The sequence below is a fragment of the Caloenas nicobarica genome, chromosome 4 (assembly GCF_036013445.1).
Source record: "Caloenas nicobarica isolate bCalNic1 chromosome 4, bCalNic1.hap1, whole genome shotgun sequence".
In the NCBI taxonomy this organism is placed as follows: Eukaryota; Metazoa; Chordata; class Aves; order Columbiformes; family Columbidae; genus Caloenas; species Caloenas nicobarica.
In genome coordinates, this window is record NC_088248.1 from 8,150,335 (window position 1) to 8,169,897 (window position 19,563).

Genomic DNA, 19,563 nt, shown 5'->3' on the forward strand with positions numbered 1-19,563 from the left:
GTTTCCAGTTATTTAACTTCGGTATTGCTTGGGATACTCAAAATGTTCCTTAGTTTTATATATCCTTAATGTGAATTTTTTTCTGTCGTTAGTGATAATTGAAATGTGTCTGCACGAGTCTGCTTGTAGCTGTCATAATGGTTTTTATTTGCTGACAAATATATAAACTTTTTTTGTGGAAAAAATATATTTTTGTTTTTCTTACAGTTCCTGAAGAATTTATGTATAATCCTCTGACACGATCTTACGGAGAGCCTCACAAGCGGCCAGAGGTCCAGAATTCTACAGTGGAATTCATTGCTTCCTCAGACTACATGGTAAAAAAAGTTTTCAATGGTAACTTCAACAACAATCGCATGTTAATATAAATGCCTTTGAAATTAATATTGGGTATTGCTCCAGTGGTGTGTATTAATTTTCCTGTAGAAGTCCTCTTAACACCAAAGAATAGCTAAAATTTGTATTTATTTGGAGTTTTGGCAAATGTAGGTATTCAGAGGCTTGTCAGTTAAAGGCAGTTACAATGTGTGTAGTCATCCAGTGTAGTTTAATGTGGCAAAGTCTGGTTTAAGTCTGATGCAGTGTGGTTTCTGGGTTTCTCCCTCATTTTGAAGGGGTTTTCAAAGACCAGTAATGAATTAATGAGATAATTGAATGAGTTTCAAATTTTTAGTTAGTAATTGTAACCGCGACGCTTCTAACTAGGAGTCAGCCTGCAACTGCTGTGATAATAGTCTTGTCTCCAAGAAAGATAAACGAGACCTAGGAAAAGGCCCTGTTCATAATGGCATTATTAACAACAGCAAAAATAAATGGTTCTCTTGTCTTCGAATTGAAACATTGTGGCCAAGATATTTGGCAATGAAAAAAACCAGCTTGTTATAGTTGGGAAAACAATCTAGGTAGAATATTTTAACTCCATTTGATGGATCAAATTGTCCACGTACTGAAAGAACAGTCATATTTTGAAGAGCGAATTCCTTATCTGGCATCAAAGAGTCATGTTTGAGTTTACTGTTGGAAGTAGAGACTAAAATATGGAATTGCTGTTCTGAAGCGTAACACTGTATGCTGCTTACAAATGGGAATTAATAACCACTGGGAATTGTGGTTGTCTACCCACGTGACTCTTGGTTAGGAAATCAGTTTTATTGCATAATGTATATTCTGCGTTTTTCTAAGTATTCCCTTCTCCCACTGCCGTTTCTAATAATTAATCATTTTTAACATTTTTTCAAATATGATTTTTGAACATTTTTTATTTTTATTTTTTACTTTGTAGCTTCGTCCTCCTCAGCCTGCGGTATATTTATTTGTTTTAGATGTGTCTCATAATGCAGTGGAGGCTGGATATTTGACAATACTGTGCCAGTCATTGCTGGAAAACCTAGACAAGTAAGAATATAATTAACCTTTTCAAGTTAGCTAATGTGTTATTATGAACAAAACTGACCTACAGGCTTGCAGAAGACTTGCATAGTGTTTAAACATTCTGTCTCTAAAAGAAAAACCACCACCCCCCTCCCCAAAAAAATTTTAAAAACCCAGCTGTTGGAGCAATTTACATGTTGAGAGTTATTTTCCTGCATGTGATTAAAGGTGTATCTGCAAATAGTTTAGTTATTTATCTATAAAGAATATTTAGCTGTAACTTCTAACAACATATTGATTCTACAAATATCTATAAAGGGCGCTTTCCCCCTGCCAAAACCAACAAAAATAACTAAATTAGAGAAATTAAATTGGCTGCTTTTTGTGCTGAAACGGTTGAGGTGCTGTGTAGTAGATGTTGTAACCACTACTATGAGGCTGCCCAGGTGAATTGTGTTGTCAGTTTGGCATTTTTAGATCACAGTTACCCTGATTTGACTGTGCTGCTTTCTGTCTGTTCTCATTTTTGCACTGGGACAGCACGGATGGGATTGGTGGTGGTGCTTTTTGAGGGAGGATAAACTTCACTATGTTCATATCTTTTGAAAACCAATATGCATCCTGTAAAGGCCTTGCTCTGAAAACAGTTTTCTACAGGGTTTTTTTGGGAAACTCGATTTTAAATTCTGATAGACAACAACGTATACAGTAAAATTCTTCACGTAACATTTGTTGGTTTAGTCTTTCTTTGTTCAGATCTTTACAGATATTTTGTTCAGAGTCTCAGGAACATGCTAAATTGGTTTAGGAAAATTCATAAAACCCCATGCAAAGTCTGTAGAAAAATCAGTACATCCAGTTAATTTATATACCCAGATGGTAAAAACAGTATTTGCCTCTATTGCTTTTGCTCACCATCATGGTGTTCAGCATTTGATGGTGGTTTATATTTTGAGGAATTCCATTTAGTTTTTCTTTTTGGATTTTTAATGCCATGCATAGGAATATGGTCCGCATAAGAAATAAGTATGTTGCATTGTAGAGACACTGGGTGTTGGTATAGAGCTGTACGTACTCTGTAACTACATCAGTAAATGGGGGTTTTGAATTATGAAAGAGTAGAATGTGCAATTTTCTATTGAAGAGCTGAGAAGGCTGACTGCCTTCTTTCATGTGTCAGTGTAATGTTTAAATGAACCTAGGAAATTCTCTCTTGGAACAAAACATCAATGTATGAGTGAGAGCTTATCTGTAACCTTTAGTCTTGTAAACTGTGTCATTATCCCAGCTCTTCAGAAAATACTGAAGAAAAATTACTTGTATTCATGTTCCAGATCTCCCTTTTTTTGTTCTCTCTTTACCCCTTTATACATGGGCTGAGTTTCTGCTAACATCAGCCGGAGCTGTATGTATATGTCTTGATAGAGAAATTTAGGGGTTAATACTTTATTTTTTAATGCTTCAGGCTGCCTGGAGACTCAAGAACAAGAATAGGGTTCATAACGTTTGACAGCACTGTTCAGTTTTACAACTTGCAAGAAGGTCTGTCTCAACCTCAGATGCTGATTGTCTCAGATATTGATGGTAAGTAGAAAGAAAATGGAAACTGAATTTTTGAGAACTACTGTGTGTTTTTTTTTTTCCCCAGAAGAAAGGCTAGAATCTCTCAAATATTCTGTTATTAGGTCAATTTTATCGAATGTGTAGGGAATATATTTTTTTTAAAAAATCTTACACTAACTGCAGAGTAGATGACATTTTGCTTTGAATAAAACAAGCTTTGTATAGACTGTATTATTCTCTCTAATATATGTATCAGAAAAGTAGACTGTATTTCGTAGTATGTATAGCAGTGGGCAGTAATATGTTTTGTTCTATTTTAATCACATTTTTTTCTTTAATAAAATGCTTTTCTCCATTCTCCCTACAGATATTTTCCTACCTACACCAGATAGTTTACTTGTAAATCTCCATGAAAGCAAAGAGGTATGATAGCTCAAAATATATCATTAAAGAGTTAAATATTGAAATTAGAGGTTCATTTTCAACTTTGAATTTAATCCTGCTTTCATTATATGTAATTCCAATGCTACTTTTTAATTATAGAAGTATTACATGTTGTTTGTTTGATGCATCACAGTTTTGTAAATTATGACTTTGTTTTCCTTAGTGTGTTGAAACTAAGCTGAAATGTTTAGTACTGTTTGTTCATCACTTCAGTTACAGCAATACAGCTTTTCAGAAATAGCAGAAAACCTCATGCTTGCCAAACCTCATAAACGCCTTTCAATCTGTTCTGCAGCTGATAAAAGATCTATTGAACGCGTTACCAAATATGTTCACCAATACAAGAGAAACGCACAGCGCCTTGGGCCCTGCTCTTCAGGCTGCGTTTAAACTGATGTCTCCAACGGGTGGGCGGATTTCTGTCTTTCAAACTCAGTTACCATCTTTGGGAGCAGGGCTTTTGCATTCCAGAGAAGATCCCAATCAAAGGTCAAGCACAAAGGTACAAAACCTTCCTTTAATATGCATCTCATAAGACTAGGGACTGGCCACGTCTTTCTGACTTGCATAGTTCTGCAGATCGGTTCTTGGTTTTATTTTATAGCAATTCACTAAATTTTAATTATTCAATGTAGATGTTTGTGCATTTGAGATCACTAACTTATACATGTATGTGGAGTATTACTTGTTTCAAAGTGCATGAGCTATCGTTTGGGCCTTTGGTCCATAGCTGTCTTGGCAAGCAAAAGAAGCTGCAAATATCTCTGACTTCGTTAATATCAACCTGGGTTTTGAACCAAAGTATGAATATGTTAAATTGTAGATATAAAACATGATTTCTTGCTAGTTTTATGGCCTTTTAGTTTGCAGGATCTGTTAAGTGTTACATAGTTACATGGATGTTTATTTGTATGAGAATGTAAACTTCCTTCTAAGTAGGTTCATAACTGCTTTTAAATGTAAACTTAAAGAATATGGAGCATAGGGAAAAGGATTTCTGGAGGTGGAAATGCCTATAAATTATTGCTTAAAGGAAACTTCCTTATGATACTTTGCTGCTGAATAGTATGTTGTTTGTTCCATGAAGTCTTAAGAGAGCATGATCCTTGTCTTGACTATTTCCTGTATAATTTATTCACCAAAGGTGGTCCAGCATCTTGGTCCAGCAACAGATTTTTATAAGAAGTTGGCACTGGACTGCTCAGGCCAGCAGACTGCTGTGGATTTATTTCTCTTAAGTTCACAATATTCCGATTTAGCTTCTCTTGGTAAGGAATACCGAATGTATGCATTCACTCTTTCTACACTGTTGTCTTTCTTCAGAAGCACAGACTATTTCAGGAATTCTTAAATCATGTAAATCTTCTTGCATTTTTAGAAATGGCAGCTAATGCTGCAAGGGAATTGACTGTGAAGTTGATAGCAGTAAAGAACAGGAGTATTGGCTTGTTGGTATCAGATAATTTATTCTGGGCTTTCACAGTTTGAAACTCGAAGTTACTCTCCTGCTCAAGAACAGTAAACAGCCAGATGACAAGGAATTAATAACATTTAATCATAAGGGTAGAACAGAGTTCTTATCTTTCAGTATTAAACCAAGATTCGTCTCTGCACACACGCTTAGTTTTACCTCTACCCATTACATATTTCTGCATGTGCTCCTGCCTTAGCTGCAAAAGGTAGCAAGCTTTTTGAAGTAAGTGTATAATTAGATAATTGTGTGTTGGGGTGACATATGTCACTGTCTTCAGTGGCCTGAGTCTGCGCCAGTTCTCATTGTCTTACAGATGTGGGTCATATCAGGAAAAAGAAGAACACAAATGTGACTTGCAGAAGGTCGGACACAATTTTTGTGTCCTGACTTCACATTTTGGTTTTAATTATTAACTCTGTTTTCCTCCTTCACAGCTTGCATGTCCAAGTATTCTGCTGGATGCATCTATTACTATCCATCTTTCCATCGTAGCCATAATCCTGCTCAGGCTGAAAAGTTGCAAAAAGACCTTAAAAGATACCTTACAAGAAAGATCGGATTTGAAGCAGTTATGCGCATAAGATGTACGAAAGGTATGTTTTAAATACTGATTCATCCAGAAGAGTTGATGTAAGCATCTTAACTGTCATTTTGAATGTGCTTAGTCTTTGGCAACATTCGATTTCAGGTTATTTCTCTTTAACTGAACACTAAATTAGTTTGTCTTTACATAAGTTATGTTAGCTTTTGCTGTTTGGGTATCTGGGTTTTTTTGTTTGATTTGTTTTTTACTTTAGATGGCACCATCGTACTTCAACTAAGTTGACATATGCAGTGTAAGGGCATCGTTCAGTTTGGAGTGTTCAAAATTGAACATGAACTCTACAGGATCATGCTGAAATGTGTAATGGTTTACAGAATTGATTCTGCATGATAGTTGTTATAGGTATTTTTACTGTTTTCTTAAGCATAGCTTGAGGGCTGTGGGTTTTAATTATTGATAGGAGTTTTTCGGGCTGTTTTAATCTCACTCTGAATTATTTACTCTGCTTCTAGGTCTTTCAATACACACTTTTCACGGGAACTTTTTTGTACGATCTACTGACTTGTTGTCCCTTGCAAATGTCAATCCTGATGCTGGATTTGCAGTACAGATGTCCATCGAGGAAAATCTGACTGACACATCTTTGGTTTGTTTTCAAACAGCTCTTTTGTATACTTCCAGCAAAGGTAAATAAACAAAGTGGCCACTAATGTTTTTGTTTCTTTTTCTAACGTAATGTTTGTATGGTTAGTTCCACGGCCTTTTGTTGTTTTCTATACCCTAAGAGAATCTTGTCAAAGCTAGTGAGCCTACTTGACAGTTAATCACATAATGTAGGTCTTTATAAACTCTGTTTTGATGGGGAAAATGTAATTTATGTCCATCTTACATAGAGTTGATTCAGCAAGATTCCTTTACTTCAAAGGCATACCGTTATAAGCAATAACATGTTTGGCACACGCTTTGTCCAAAATCACAGACCTGTGATGGATTGCAGGTTGCTGGTACATTGGGTGGGCACGAAGAATAGCAGCTACTTTCTATTGTGGAGGATGCCACAATGTTTTGGGATGGAAATCAGTGTACTTCTTTTGTGAGATTAAGGCACTTACTGCGGTTTGAACTTGTGGTGATTCATATGTTGAACACTTTATGAAGTGTTGCAGAATTTGAACAGGTTAAGAGACAGGAACAGTGTTACAGTCATTGCCTGACAGGTAAGTTTTTACAAAATGAGCGCATCTTGGATGAGGGGAGATACGCTGTAATAACTGAATTTGTATACCTCTTTCTACTAGGAAATAATTGCGTAATGACTTCTACCTATTTTTATTAGGTGAACGTCGAATTCGAGTGCACACACTTTGCTTGCCTGTAGTGAGTTCCCTGGCTGATGTATATGCAGGAGCGGATGTACAAGCAGTTGTGTGCCTCTTAGCAAACATGGGTGAGTATGGACCAGGAAGATTCAAATATCTTTTTGTATGTTCTTAATTTTGCCAGTAGCGAATGAAGCCTGAATGTTGTAGCAAAAGGTTGGAGTGGAGCACACTGGAGCCTGAGAATACAAAAGATGACAAAATCAAAGTTATAGCGAAACTATCAACTGGAATATTCCTTAGTCTGAATACTTACTGGACTTTGATCTTTTAAAAAGAGCATTCTTACGTTGTTCTCTACAGTTTGTTTGGGGGTTTTTTTAAGGGACAAAGAATTGTGACACACTTGGATCAAAACCTTCATTTTTGTATCATCATTGTTAAAGTTATGCTGACTTTAGCATTCCAGGATTACTTAAGAGACAGAGTGATTCAGTTTAGTGAGTTGCCAGAGACTAAAAGGGAACTTGCCGACAACAGTGTATCTGAGATGTGCATTAGTTTTCTATGCTTCTGCCCTGTTGTTCTTGGGTTGAGGTTTCTTTTTCCCTGCCTGTGGGTCGTAAGTAGCTGTTTCAGAGACTGATCTCTACCACTGAACACGTATGAGTCTATGCAGCATTTTAGTATACGCTATGTTATATATTAATATAGAAATAAATCAGAAGAAATAAACACTACCTCTGTTTCTCATCATAAATGTACATCTAGTCCAGCAGGTGGCTTCCTCAAACCAAAGGATTTGCAGCCCTTTTTCAGCAGAGAGAGATGAAGTTTTATTTACACTGATCATAATTATGCTGCTGAAATAATGCAAGAACTTTCCGGGGGAGGGGGAAAAAAAATCAAAAACAATTGCTGCAAATCTTATCTTGGAAGTAGGACAGCAGAGAGTTTCATCAACAGCTAAGTTATTTGTATAAGGTTTAAAACAGGATTTATATTTATTAGGTTGGTGCAACAGTAATTGTGGTTTTGGACCGTGAATTTTAAATCATTATAATTAGGCTCAAACACATCTTTATTAATCAAAATGGGAACCATTACAATCAGCACATTTTTGCCAATGAGGAATAAGTTTGTTTATTCCTGTAGCATAAAAATCCATGCTTGGGGATTCTATGAACTCTTGGAAAGCACTTTTGGCATCCTGCTGGTTGTGGAAGCATTTTCCCTGTGAAATGTTCTCAAGATGCTTGAAGAAGTGGTAGTTGTGTGGTGAGAGGTGAATGTGGCGGATGAGGCAAAACTTCGTAGCCCAATCAGTTCAACTTCTGAAGCGTTGGTTGTATGACCTGTGGTTGGGCGTTGTCGTGGAGAAGAATTGGACCCTTTCTGTTGACCAAAACCAGCTGTAGTTGTTGCAGTTTTCAGTGCATCTCATCAGTTTGCTGATTGCACTTCAGATGTAACGGTGTCGCCGGGATTGAGAAAGCTGTAGTGGATCAGTGTGGCAGCAGACCACCAAACAGTGACCATGATGGTTTTTTGGTGCAAGTTTGGCTTTGGGAAGTGTTTCGGGGGTTCTTCTCAGTCCAACCACTGAGCTGGTTGTCGCCAGTTGTCATATAAAATCCACTTTTTGTCGCACATCACAATCCAATCGAGAAATGGGTTCATTGTTGTTACATAGAATAAGAGAAGACTACGCTTCAAAACGACAATTTTTTTGGTTTTGGTCAGCTCATGAGGCACCCACTGATCGAGCTTTTTCACCTTTCCAATTTGCTTCAAACGCTGAATGACCGTAGAATGGTCAACGTTGAGTTCTTCAGCAATTTCTTGTGTAGCTGTAAGAGGATCAGCTTCGATGGTTGTTCTCAATTGGTTCTCACTGTCAACTTCCGATGGCTGCTGCTACACTCCTTATCTTCAAGGCTCTCGTCTCCTTTGCAAAACTTCTTGACCCACCACTGCACTGTACATTCCTTAGCAGTTCGTGGGCCAAATGTGTTGTTGATGTTGTGATTGTCTCCGTTGCTTTACAACCCATTTTGAACTTGAATAAGAAAATCGCTCAGATTTGATTTTTGTCTAACATGACTTCCATAGCCTAAAATAAATATAAAAGAAACAGCAAGTAATAAGTGATTAGCAAAAAAAAAAAACAAAGTGAGAAAAGCACTTTGGAAGGGTGTATAACATAACCACATATAAGAATGTATTCCACTATCAAACGGCAAATTTAAACAATGCAAAAACCACAATTCATTTTGCACCAGCCTAAGTCTTGAGTATGTACCACAGCTTTAAACAATTCTTTAAATTCTCCAAGAGTGGGGAACTAGGGAGTGGAGATCAGCCACGCTGTATTTTTTAGGCATCATGAAAGTGAGTTTCTGTATGGGCAATCATCTCATTTACTCCTAAAAAAAGTTACGACCATAGGTGTGGGTTTCTTAAAAAATCTTAAAACATCATCCAGAAGCACAACTAATACTTTCAAATTCAAGGGAATGAATGGGGCCACATCTAGTAACTCGTTGTATCCTTCTAACCCAACAGCTGTGGATCGCTCAGTTTCGTCCAGTCTTGCGGATGCAAGAGATGCCTTAGTTAACGCCGTGGTCGACTCCTTGGCAGCGTACATGTCAACTGCCTCAAATCTGCAGCAGTCCGTGCTGGTAGCGCCAAATTCCCTCAAGCTGTTTCCACTGTATATTTTGGCCCTTCTCAAACAGGTATGTATAATCTAGTGGATTAATATTTCAATGCATAGACTTTGTACTTTAAAGTATCAAGAAGGAAAAGGAATTTCCATGGAGATACAATAAAATCTATTACAGAAACTAAAGTGATATAAAGTTCACATAGAAGCAGTTACAACTTTTTGATATTTTTAATACCTTTATATTATCAAACATCATACTTAAAAAATAAAAAGATGGCATACTGCAGGTTTTTGTTATGAATAAATCTCATAGCTTCAAGATTTTCATGTCTGACAGTTCTTCATTTTCTTATCACGAATAAAATTTTATTTAAGTTTGGTAAGAAATCAAATCGTACTCATTTACTTTCTTTGGCTTAGTGATTACTGCAGTCTCTAATATACTGATTAGGTCTTTGTTTACTTGTGCAAGTAATGCAATTAATGGTGGAGAAAAAACAGACCATTTGTTATCAAGAGGATCTGTGTGAAAAACAGAAGTGGTTGAGAAACCAGTTGTTTAGGGTTGTGGGGTTTTTTTATTGTCTTTGTTAACAATAATAAAAAAGATTGGGATATAGAGAAACCAAAATGCTTATGGCAGCCACGGAGAAGAGGACTTTGTTCTAGAAGTGAATATGAACTTCTGTTAGAGGAATATTCTCCACTGAATCTGAATATGGTGCCTACTCCATTGTGTTGCTTCTAACAGCAATTGTTTACCAATTGCTTCTAAAGGAGATCTGAAAAATCCGATAGGAAGGAGAGTTAAAAAATAAATTTTGTCCTATGGGAGCCTGGTTTCTGCTATAAAACATCGAAGTATATTTTCTTTCCAAAGCTTTTCCTTAATGTTTAAGTCTTACTAATATAAAATCAGGCTTAATCTTATCCACAGTGGTATCTCCTTCGAGCTCTGCTAGGCTTGTATTTTCCTGTGGGATCTTGCATTGGTGAGTTTCACAGACCAGTAATGTTTGTCAAGAATAAAAATGAGAAATGCCAGCCCAGTCACATACAAGTTTAACACGAAGTAGAGGGAATTTTTTTTTAATTCTTCTTCATCAATACGGAGGTAGAAGGAATTAAGTTTTAAAAGGTATTTTACTCAAGTTGTATTTGATTAAGATTCTAATGCATCTCAATAAGAGAGATTTCTTTACAAAAGCTTTGCCATCTTTGCTTGACACTTTCAAAAAATCTGAAATACAGCTTTTTAGATGTGATGTAAAATATAGGATTTGAGTAACAAGACCGTTCTCTTACAGAAAGCATTTAGAACAGGCATGAGTACACGCTTGGATGATCGCGTCTATGCAATGTGCCAGATGAAGAGCCAGCCTCTCATTCATTTGATGAAAATGATACATCCCAACTTGTACAGAATAGATAAGTTGATTGATGAGGTGATGTATGAAGCCTGTTTTATAACATTTTTCTGGTTTTGATGGTCTGTGCAACCTGACGTTGTGCTGCAATAATTTAATGACCAGCTGTTATTGTAAGGTAAACTGAGCATTTTCCATAAGTTACAAAAAAAGTCAAGAAAAACATGTATTTCAAGTTTTGAGTTGCAAGTACAGTAGTGTTTTATCAGCAGGACTGTGGTTTTACTTCACCTTGTTTCATCGACCACAATAATTCCACGTTTTTCTTTTGTACAAAGCAAGCAGGGACGATTGTATGCATCGGAAACATTTCCAGTGTGGTTTTGTGTTTTACAACTGTCTGGGGGAAATGGGTGAAATAGATTTGGTGGAGGATTCTAGGTTTTGTATATTGAAACTAGATTGAGTTGCCTGCAATAAATTTCCAGTGGATTCCTCAGGCTGATGTGGATGAAATAGAATTGTACTTCTACATGGTCGTGATCAGACTGAGGAGGTACTTCAATTATGAAACCAGTTTTTATTAGTTTGCCTTTTACAGAGTTAGCCTAGGAAATGGATGTGCTTTTTAATAGTAAGAAGTAAGGCAAGAATTTATTTAGGGTCGTAGTTGTTTGGGGGTTTTTTTTAAGTTTTTATGAGCTCGTTAGTCCTATGCTGCCCTAACACTGGCTTTGGAAAAGTATGTGTAGGAGTTTGTTTTGAAGTGTCATACAGAATTATATGGTAACTTGAGCAGTTTCTCTGGCAGTTGGTATTGTTCAGCACAACCTGTGAGCTAGTTATAGCTACTTATAGTCTCAAAGTTTCTTGAAAAAAAAGTACTTTGAAAAGTAGTTCATAAACTTGCATAGATGAGTCTAAACTCAGTGTTCGTCAGTGGAATTGATTAGTTTGTCTTTTTATACTTCCCTTCCCCCCCAACCAGTATTTGAGAGGCCAATTTCTTCAACTAACCTTGTTAAGTTTTTTGTGGAACTTGTACTGAAACATTTTTCAGTGTGTAAGTGCTGTAAAGAACCATGAGTCTCTTTGAGAATCCGGTTTTATTAGCAAAGGATTTCAGTTATTTCTAGTAGAATAATGCAGAAAATAAGGCTTAGTTTGGCTTACTGAAATTAATGGACAAACTACATTTTAAATCTTAAATTTCTTGGTTCTTAAGAAAGATGATATATATTACAGGTTCTTTGAAATGTTTTTGCTGGTTTTCTTTTTTCTTAACACTGGATTCTTGAGAGCACTGACTAAAGCCTAGAACTTTCGCAAGTGACATTCAGTTGTATGTCTAAATCCCCAAAAGCTTCTAATCTATTGCATTATAATGCGGAATTTTTAAAATAGTGATCTTTCCTCATATGGAGATGTACTTGCTCTCTAGGCTATTTTTTCCCTACATGATTTGCAGAATGCTTCACATATTCCTAATAGATATTCAGCATATTTTTGTATTGGAGGGGGAAACAGCTTTAGTCTGAAAATGCTGGGGAGTCAGGGTTTTTCTTTATTTTTGTTTTGTTTTTATTGCTGGGGAGGAAGCAGTGGGGGCTGTTATTTTTTTAATAGTGCTATTGGTAACAGCCAGATTGTTGGATCGGATCATTTGTAGTGCTCTGAGGACAAACCCATGTGTCACTTCAGGCAGGATGTTCAATCAAGAAACTTTCTGTTACTTGGCTGCAGTAAAATAGCTATATTACTCCCGTATAGGGAGTAGAGTAGGACATTTTTCTGCTCCTACAACATTTCTAGTGAAGTGGAATGCACTTAAAAATGTGTGGAAGTTACAGAAAATTTTAAGTATAGAAACTAGAATTTCTTTGAAAGTTTGGCATCTCTGGCATGAGAAATTTTACATAAACAACTTAAATGAACTTATGTTGTTCTTTTTAGGTAATAAATTAGCTTTTAGGTTAAGTAATACTCTAGAATTGTTTGATGTACGTTATCATTTTAGGTTTAACACTGCATTTTGTTACATTAGAATCCTCAGGTTTTCTAGAGATTAACAGTGGTTTTTGCTGGTTTATTTTACCTGATTAAGATTTAAAAATATGATTGATTTATATTCTAGTGTTATTGAGTATTGTTTTTTGTTACAGAGTACAATACATGTAAATGACAGAGTTGTTCCTCAGCCACCTCTTCAGAAGTTGTCTGCAGAGAAGTTGACGAGAGAAGGAGCTTTTCTTATGGATTGTGGTTCAGTAAGTTACCGGTTTCGCACATTCCTTTTTTTTAATTAAAAAAAAAGCATGCTGAATTATTAAAAGAGCACATTACCTTTTTTTTAAATTAAAAAAAGGCATGCTGAATTATTAAAAGCGCATATTCCCCTTTTTTAAATTTAAAACAGACGGCATGCTGAATTATTAAAAGCGCTCAACTCTTAACAATAACAGTGTAGTGAATCAGCATTCCAAGCCACCTGGCAGTAATCTGTGTTCCAGTGAAAGGCTTTCATATTTTGATCAGAGGAGTATCTTTAATTGAGGTTGCATGTTAAGGCTTCAGAGGTTAATTTTTTCATGCTAGACTGATCAGAATATACCAAGTTTTCTTTTGTTTTTGTTTTTTGTTTGTTTGTGGGGTTTTTTGTTTTGGTTGGTTGGGTTTTTTTCCTGGAAATAATGGATTTCCATTTTCAAGAATTTCTCTTAGTAGTTATTAAACTGTATGTCCTACAATCCCTCTAACAGCACTTTTCATTGAGGCGGGAGCCTTCTCAGCTACACACAAATATAACTGGGTTTGTGATTTGTGGCTTGCGTGATGTAAGAGCTGGAAGAGCAAGGTAGCTGGGTGTGAAGTTTAAGTTAATCGTAGAAGTTACATTAAAACACACTTAATTGGGTAAAGCATTATGCTGCTCGAATAATGTGATAAAACATTCTAGTACTCTAATGACAGTCTAGAAATGGCTTTAAACCTCGTATGAGTTCAGGGGCTGAGTGTGACTGTCAGACTAGCTTCGGTCTCCAGATGTCTGAAATGATTACTTTTGGTGTGTTTTGATAACGGATGCTTTACTGTGACTTGTTTAGATTGGGAGGTCAGTGTGCAGTAACAGATACGGTGGTGTGACTATAAAATTTTTGTCTTTTCACTTAGGAGGTAACATGGGAAGTTAGTGCATTAACTGTTCCAACATAGATGCATCCTGCATCCTCGTTCTTTCAGTATTTGCACTCTACCTATATTATTTTGACATTTAATGATCTTATTCCAAATGCTGCAAATGTATTAATTAGTAAATTTATGAATAATAAACATAGAGATGCATAAATGAATTTTAATTGAAGCTCTTGAGTGATACATTTGCATGAAAGGTGTTATTCCAATTACTTCACCACTTGTCTTTTTCTCTAAAGTGTATGCAAGGCCTCTACTAAAACTGGTTCTGATATCTTGCAGACTTTTTACATTTGGATTGGAAAAAACTGTGATAACAACTTCATAAAAGATGTCCTTGGATACCCAGACTATGCGTCAGTACCACAGAAAATGGTAGGCGTTTTAATGAGCTGTGTGCTGTATAGTGCTTACGTTTGGAACCTACACTTAATCTATTTTTCCTGCATTTTTGGGGGGTTTTTTGTCATGTAACAATGAATTAGAGAGTTTTTATTGGATACCTTCTAATCTCTTGCCAGCTTCATAGGAGACAGGTAGATGCTGTCAAATGTTTTCAAGGAATGTAAACATGTAGATTTTGACATTCATAGAATACCAAAAAATTGTTCTATGCTGTTACTGCTTTTATTATTTTTATGGAAATACATGTGGGCTCACAAGAACAGGATGGAATTTCCTAGAATTAATACGAAGTTATCTATTCAGGTGTGTTAATTCCTAAGAGTTATTTTATTGATAGCATGGTTTTCAGAAGCCTTATGTTCTCTGAACCTGGTGTGAGATACCAAGTCTACAGTATGAAGTGATAAGCCTATAAGTAAAGGATAAGAGTTAAGTTTTCCTCAGCTTCCAAGTCTGAGTCCATGTTAAATAAATTTTCTGCTTATAAATCTTGCATCATATGAAGGGGAAAAGTGACAAGTGGTAATTGTAAGAACAGGTAAGAGTAGTGGTGAGCTTTGAGACGACTGTAAAATTGGACTGCGTGTTCAGAGTTCTGTATTTTGCTTGTATGAGCAATTTAAAACTGTCTCCTCTGGTTGGCTGGTGGTAGTAGTGGTTGACAGTTTTCAGGGAAAACTTGGATAGAAGAAGGATGACTTATTTTCAATGATTATATAGCATGTGTTATAGAGAAAATGAAAGAAAAAACTAACATAAATAGAAGTTATCTTTGCTTTTAAATTATGTCCTCCATTCATTTACTACAAAGGTAGCAATGGAACTACTTTTAAATCTGTAATCAATTCTTTTATGTCATGTTGTCTTAAAAGGGTGTATTGGCCTAAGAGTTGGTATATTTAGCTCAGCGAATGGCTCAAGTTTTTTTTAATTCTATTTTTTCAGCTCATTCCCCAACCAAATAGTCCAGTAGAATCTTTGTGTTGAAATTTCCTTACAATTCAGATTTCACTTTTTTGTGTTTTGTTCATCTTCTCAGTGGCGTGAAATGCAACATATAGGAACTTAATTGACAGGGGAAGAAAAGGCAAGAAAACTGCAAAAGCAGCATTTTGAAAAGACAACTTTTTAAATGAGCTTGCTTTCTGAAATCTTTTGCACTTAAAAAGACAGTTTAAGTTAAAGCTGTAGTGCTTCCTGCAGAACAGATATTATTGAACTTTTGTACTTTAAGCTGAAGGAAAAAATGTGTATATGTAATCCATGCTTGGTAATTTCATAATAGAAATTGTAGCTTGGGTCATGTCACAGGTATCAGGATCTGTTTTTTTAAATTGTTGTAATAATAAAAATGACGGCTTCTTTCAATTACCTTCAACCAGACACAGCTTCCTGAAGGGGATGCACCTTCTTCAGAAAGGACACGATCTTTTATATCTTGGCTTAGAGACAGTAGACCTTTAAGTCCAGTTCTTCAAGTAATAAAGTAAGTATTTGTTAGACACTGAGTAATTATTGGCAACTTGTATTTACAGTTTCTAACTGACACTGCTGGAAAGTGGGAATATCTGACCCAGAAGAAACAGCATAATACCCTCTTTCCAGTGGATATAGTTCTGTTATCTAAAACCCCTTAGCAGCAAAAGGGATCTTTGAATCTAGTGCAAATTCAGTTACTAATAGTTTTATTGGTAGGAATTAGTTGCATATTTTTTTTTTTTATTGTTAAGCATATACTAAAGCAGTGGATATCCTTGTGATCAGTGGGGTTAACCAGGTGAATTTCTGGTATAGCTTGTATAATTGCAATACGTATTAAAAAAAAAAAAGTAAGGTTAATAATCTGTAGATGACTTAATAATTGCATATAGTTGTTACTGAGCTCCATAGGACAGCAGTTGATTTATGACATATGAGCCTTTTCAAGCCATGACCTGCTTAAAGAAGTTTAAGTGCTATAAAATGTTTGTACTTGAGTTCACATTTGTCTTCTCTAGAGTTCTCAGTTTACTGAGCCTGATGGGAGATCACATTTTAGAAAGTGTGATGACTTTCTCAGACAGATAAATAATATTTAAGTGTAAGACTGACGTTTTACATTTAAAGCAGAGCTTTACTGCACGCTGTGCTCTACCAGTACAAAGGACTATGCCCCAGCAAGTATTTGCTGTGTCCCAGCGAATTTTTATTGGGGCAATAATGTTGGATGCTAAGTCTTGCACATGTTTACCTTCTCTATTCTGTTGCCAAATAAGAAAAGCCAGGGAGGGGATTGAAATTACATGTAACCAGAGATGTAAGTTTTCCAGGTTTTTTTAATGTTTATCAGAATTTAATGTAACCCTTTCAGAATTCGTTGCCAGCAGCATATTTGTTAACTTCTAAAACAAAATCATTTTTTTTCTTTTTTGTGTTTCTACAAAATACTTTAAATGTTGTTTCCCTCACTTTGCTACTATTTTACAGTTTTTAAAAAGATACTGTTTGATAGTGTACTGCAGATCCTAGGGTTTTTTTCCTAAACTTCAGATTACTTGCAGTTGTTGTATCTTTGGACTGAATCTAGACTTCAAAGGACAATAAGCAAGGACTTTTGCCTCTGCTTGAATTTACAGTGGATTTTTTGCTCCATATTTGAACTAAAATGCCTTCCTCTCTTCTTTCAGAGATGAGAACCCTGGTAAAACAGAATTTTTTCAGCATTTAATTGAGGATCGGACAGAAGCAGCTTTCTCATATTATGAATTTTTACTTAATATTCAACAGCAGATTTGTAAGTGAACAAGGAATAAATAGAAGAAAAATCCTGACTTCAGATAGAAACATGGGCCAAGAGAAACATATGGGAACTTACGGAAGTGGCTGCTTGTTCTTCACAATATACAGTGACCAGCACTGTTTTGGAAGCTTTACAGATAAAGAAGTAGACATTTCCAAAAAGAATTTTGCAGATTTACTTCAGTCTAAAAGTGCTAGGAGTGATGAAGCTGTTTCACTAGTAATCTTTAAATTGGTTTATACATGTTTCCAGTTGTGCGGCGGTATGGTGCTCTGTTTATTGCAAGCTGGTGAATTTATGTAGCTGTGTGGGATAATATTTCTTAACGAAATGTACAATTAGGTAAAGCCTCTTTTCTTACATTTATTATAGTAGCCCTTCCAGATACAAATTCTTAACAGAGATGTCAAAGGGCAGTGCTGTATGTTGGTTGTTTATATGAATTTCTTTTTAAAAGGAGTGATTCATATTTACTAAAGACTTCAGCAATTTCCCTGTGAAAGTTGTAGAGTTTCAGTAAAGTATATCAATTGTAGAAATAAGATATATAATGTACATAAGTATCACATTTGTAAAGAAAATGTAAAAAATGTAACTAAAAAAAAGACTTAGCTCAGTGTGCAGAATTGTTGAGTGCTCAATGATGAATTGTTGTGTCCCAGGCTAGACAATGAAGTTGACTATTAAAAACATGCTAAAACAAGCATCCATGTAGAAGGAACACAGCTGCTGCTTCTGTTAATTTTAGGTGAATTTATTTATGATTGGCTTACTAATTAAAAATATTTTGCTTTATCATGTGTTTTTATATTTATGCAAGTATAATCTTTTTGCAACTGAACTCTTACTGAACTTAACATTGAAGAGAACATGTTTACCACTTTATTTCACAGACCTCTGGAAGGGAGGAGAAAACGCTGCATAGTCTGAAATGAGCTATTGATATAAAGTTCCTAAAACTATTATGTATTATCCTGAAAAAGGCATATCTGTTAACCTGGTTTACGTTTTGTAAACTGCTGTAGTCTTGGTCCAGGTTTTTGTAACTTGTGTTGTCAGCCATTTAGAGTAAACATGGGTAATCAATCACTCACACTTGAAGATTTGATTTCTGCTGTGGAAAAAAAAATGGGGGGAGGTGTAAAAATTAATTACCTTCTATCAATGAAAGGAAAGGCTTCAAAATGTCAAAATTCAAAATGTAATCACACTTGCATCTTTCTGACACCTTGTTCTTGCTAATGTTTTGGTAACTCAATGATTTATGCTTTTGGATAGATTTATCTCAGATTTTTTAACTGGTTGTTAAGTTGGGGTGGTTTGGGTTTCTTTGGGTTTTTTTTTTAGCGGCACATTAGGAATCATTCATAAAGCACAATCACTCATACTTACTATGCTGAACTTTGTTTATTTGTTTGGTTTAATGAAATGTGACTACAATGAAATAATTAAGTCCAAAAAATTAAATGATTATTAGTATGATTATGTTTTAATGTTAAAGTAGTCTTGAAAATGCTAACATTGCATTTTAACTGCCATAGCCCCTGGATCAAATAGTCAAAAAAAACGCACTAGCCATGTTTTGAAAATGCTTTAAAAGCCGCACTAAATAAATCCTGCAAGTGATGTTATTCTGCATGTTAGCACAAACTCATTGTTTGGAGAAGATACCTTATAAGTTAAATCTGTGTGTTGTCCTTAACTAAATGTGTTTAAGTTACCCAAAGATTGCTGAAGAGAAACTTTCCATTTAGTAAATTAATTTATCATGTAATAAATGTCTGCGGCAATGCTGAATGTTGTCCCTAAGTCAGACCTGTTTGTAGATTAATTTGCATTGGGTGAAAGCTGAGTGCTGCTGAAGAGTGGGGCATCTTAAAAATCATTTGTAATTGCAGAGATGAGAAGGGCATGTTACAATTTTAAATGCCTCATGATAGATGCTTCTGACTTGTAAGCTTGTTATTGAATATCTGGGAACATACTATGCCATGATTAATTGCAACGTCTTCTGTAAAACCATTACTTAAAGCTTTATTCTTCTATGGTTTTTGTATATAAAGATGATGAAAAGTACATCTTGAGAGCTGTTTGTTCAGTAAAGTTATTACACGGCACAGAGCATCTAGTTATTTTTTAGTAATTATTGAGCACATCTCCATTCTGACTGATCATTAGTTTAAATGTTAAAAAGACAGCCTTGCAGAAGCATCTTGGATTTGAATCATCCCAGGATTTAGTGTTTTGACCAACAGCTTATCTGTAGGCATGGCAAAAGTGTCATGAAGTCCTTTTTACCTACAATGTTGGCACCAAGCACCGAGTCCCTGCCCAGGGACACACAGTGAAGCTCAGCCAGGTTTTTGCTGACTGAGTCGTGCTGTGGAGGAGAGAGCAGGGCCATGGGTTTATATCTCTTTAAATAAAGTGCTGA

At 35.7% G+C, this 19,563-nt stretch overlaps 1 protein-coding gene across 3 annotated transcripts in view; it reads left to right on the forward strand.

Annotated features, from left to right (window-relative positions):
• The window catches only part of SEC24B (SEC24 homolog B, COPII coat complex component), a 47,531-nt gene extending 28,187 nt beyond the window's left edge, over positions 1-19,344 (forward strand). For 2 of the 3 annotated variants that reach the window (XM_065633959.1, XM_065633961.1), the window contains 15 exons: positions 208-317; positions 1,283-1,395; positions 2,837-2,955; positions 3,302-3,357; positions 3,674-3,880; positions 4,523-4,646; positions 5,287-5,445; positions 5,909-6,082; positions 6,733-6,843; positions 9,281-9,456; positions 10,694-10,831; positions 12,916-13,020; positions 14,228-14,320; positions 15,733-15,836; positions 17,017-19,344. In XM_065633959.1, the coding sequence (XP_065490031.1) occupies positions 208-317; positions 1,283-1,395; positions 2,837-2,955; positions 3,302-3,357; positions 3,674-3,880; positions 4,523-4,646; positions 5,287-5,445; positions 5,909-6,082; positions 6,733-6,843; positions 9,281-9,456; positions 10,694-10,831; positions 12,916-13,020; positions 14,228-14,320; positions 15,733-15,836; positions 17,017-17,131 (1,904 nt within the window). In that variant the 3' untranslated portion in view covers positions 17,132-19,344. Of the gene's footprint in view, positions 1-207; positions 337-1,282; positions 1,396-2,836; positions 2,956-3,301; positions 3,358-3,673; positions 3,881-4,522; positions 4,647-5,286; positions 5,446-5,908; positions 6,083-6,732; positions 6,844-9,280; positions 9,457-10,693; positions 10,832-12,915; positions 13,021-14,227; positions 14,321-15,732; positions 15,837-17,016 lie in introns of all 3 variants that reach the window. The other variant, XM_065633960.1, reaches the window with a different exon arrangement.
• The last annotated feature ends 219 nt before the right edge of the window (positions 19,345-19,563 follow it).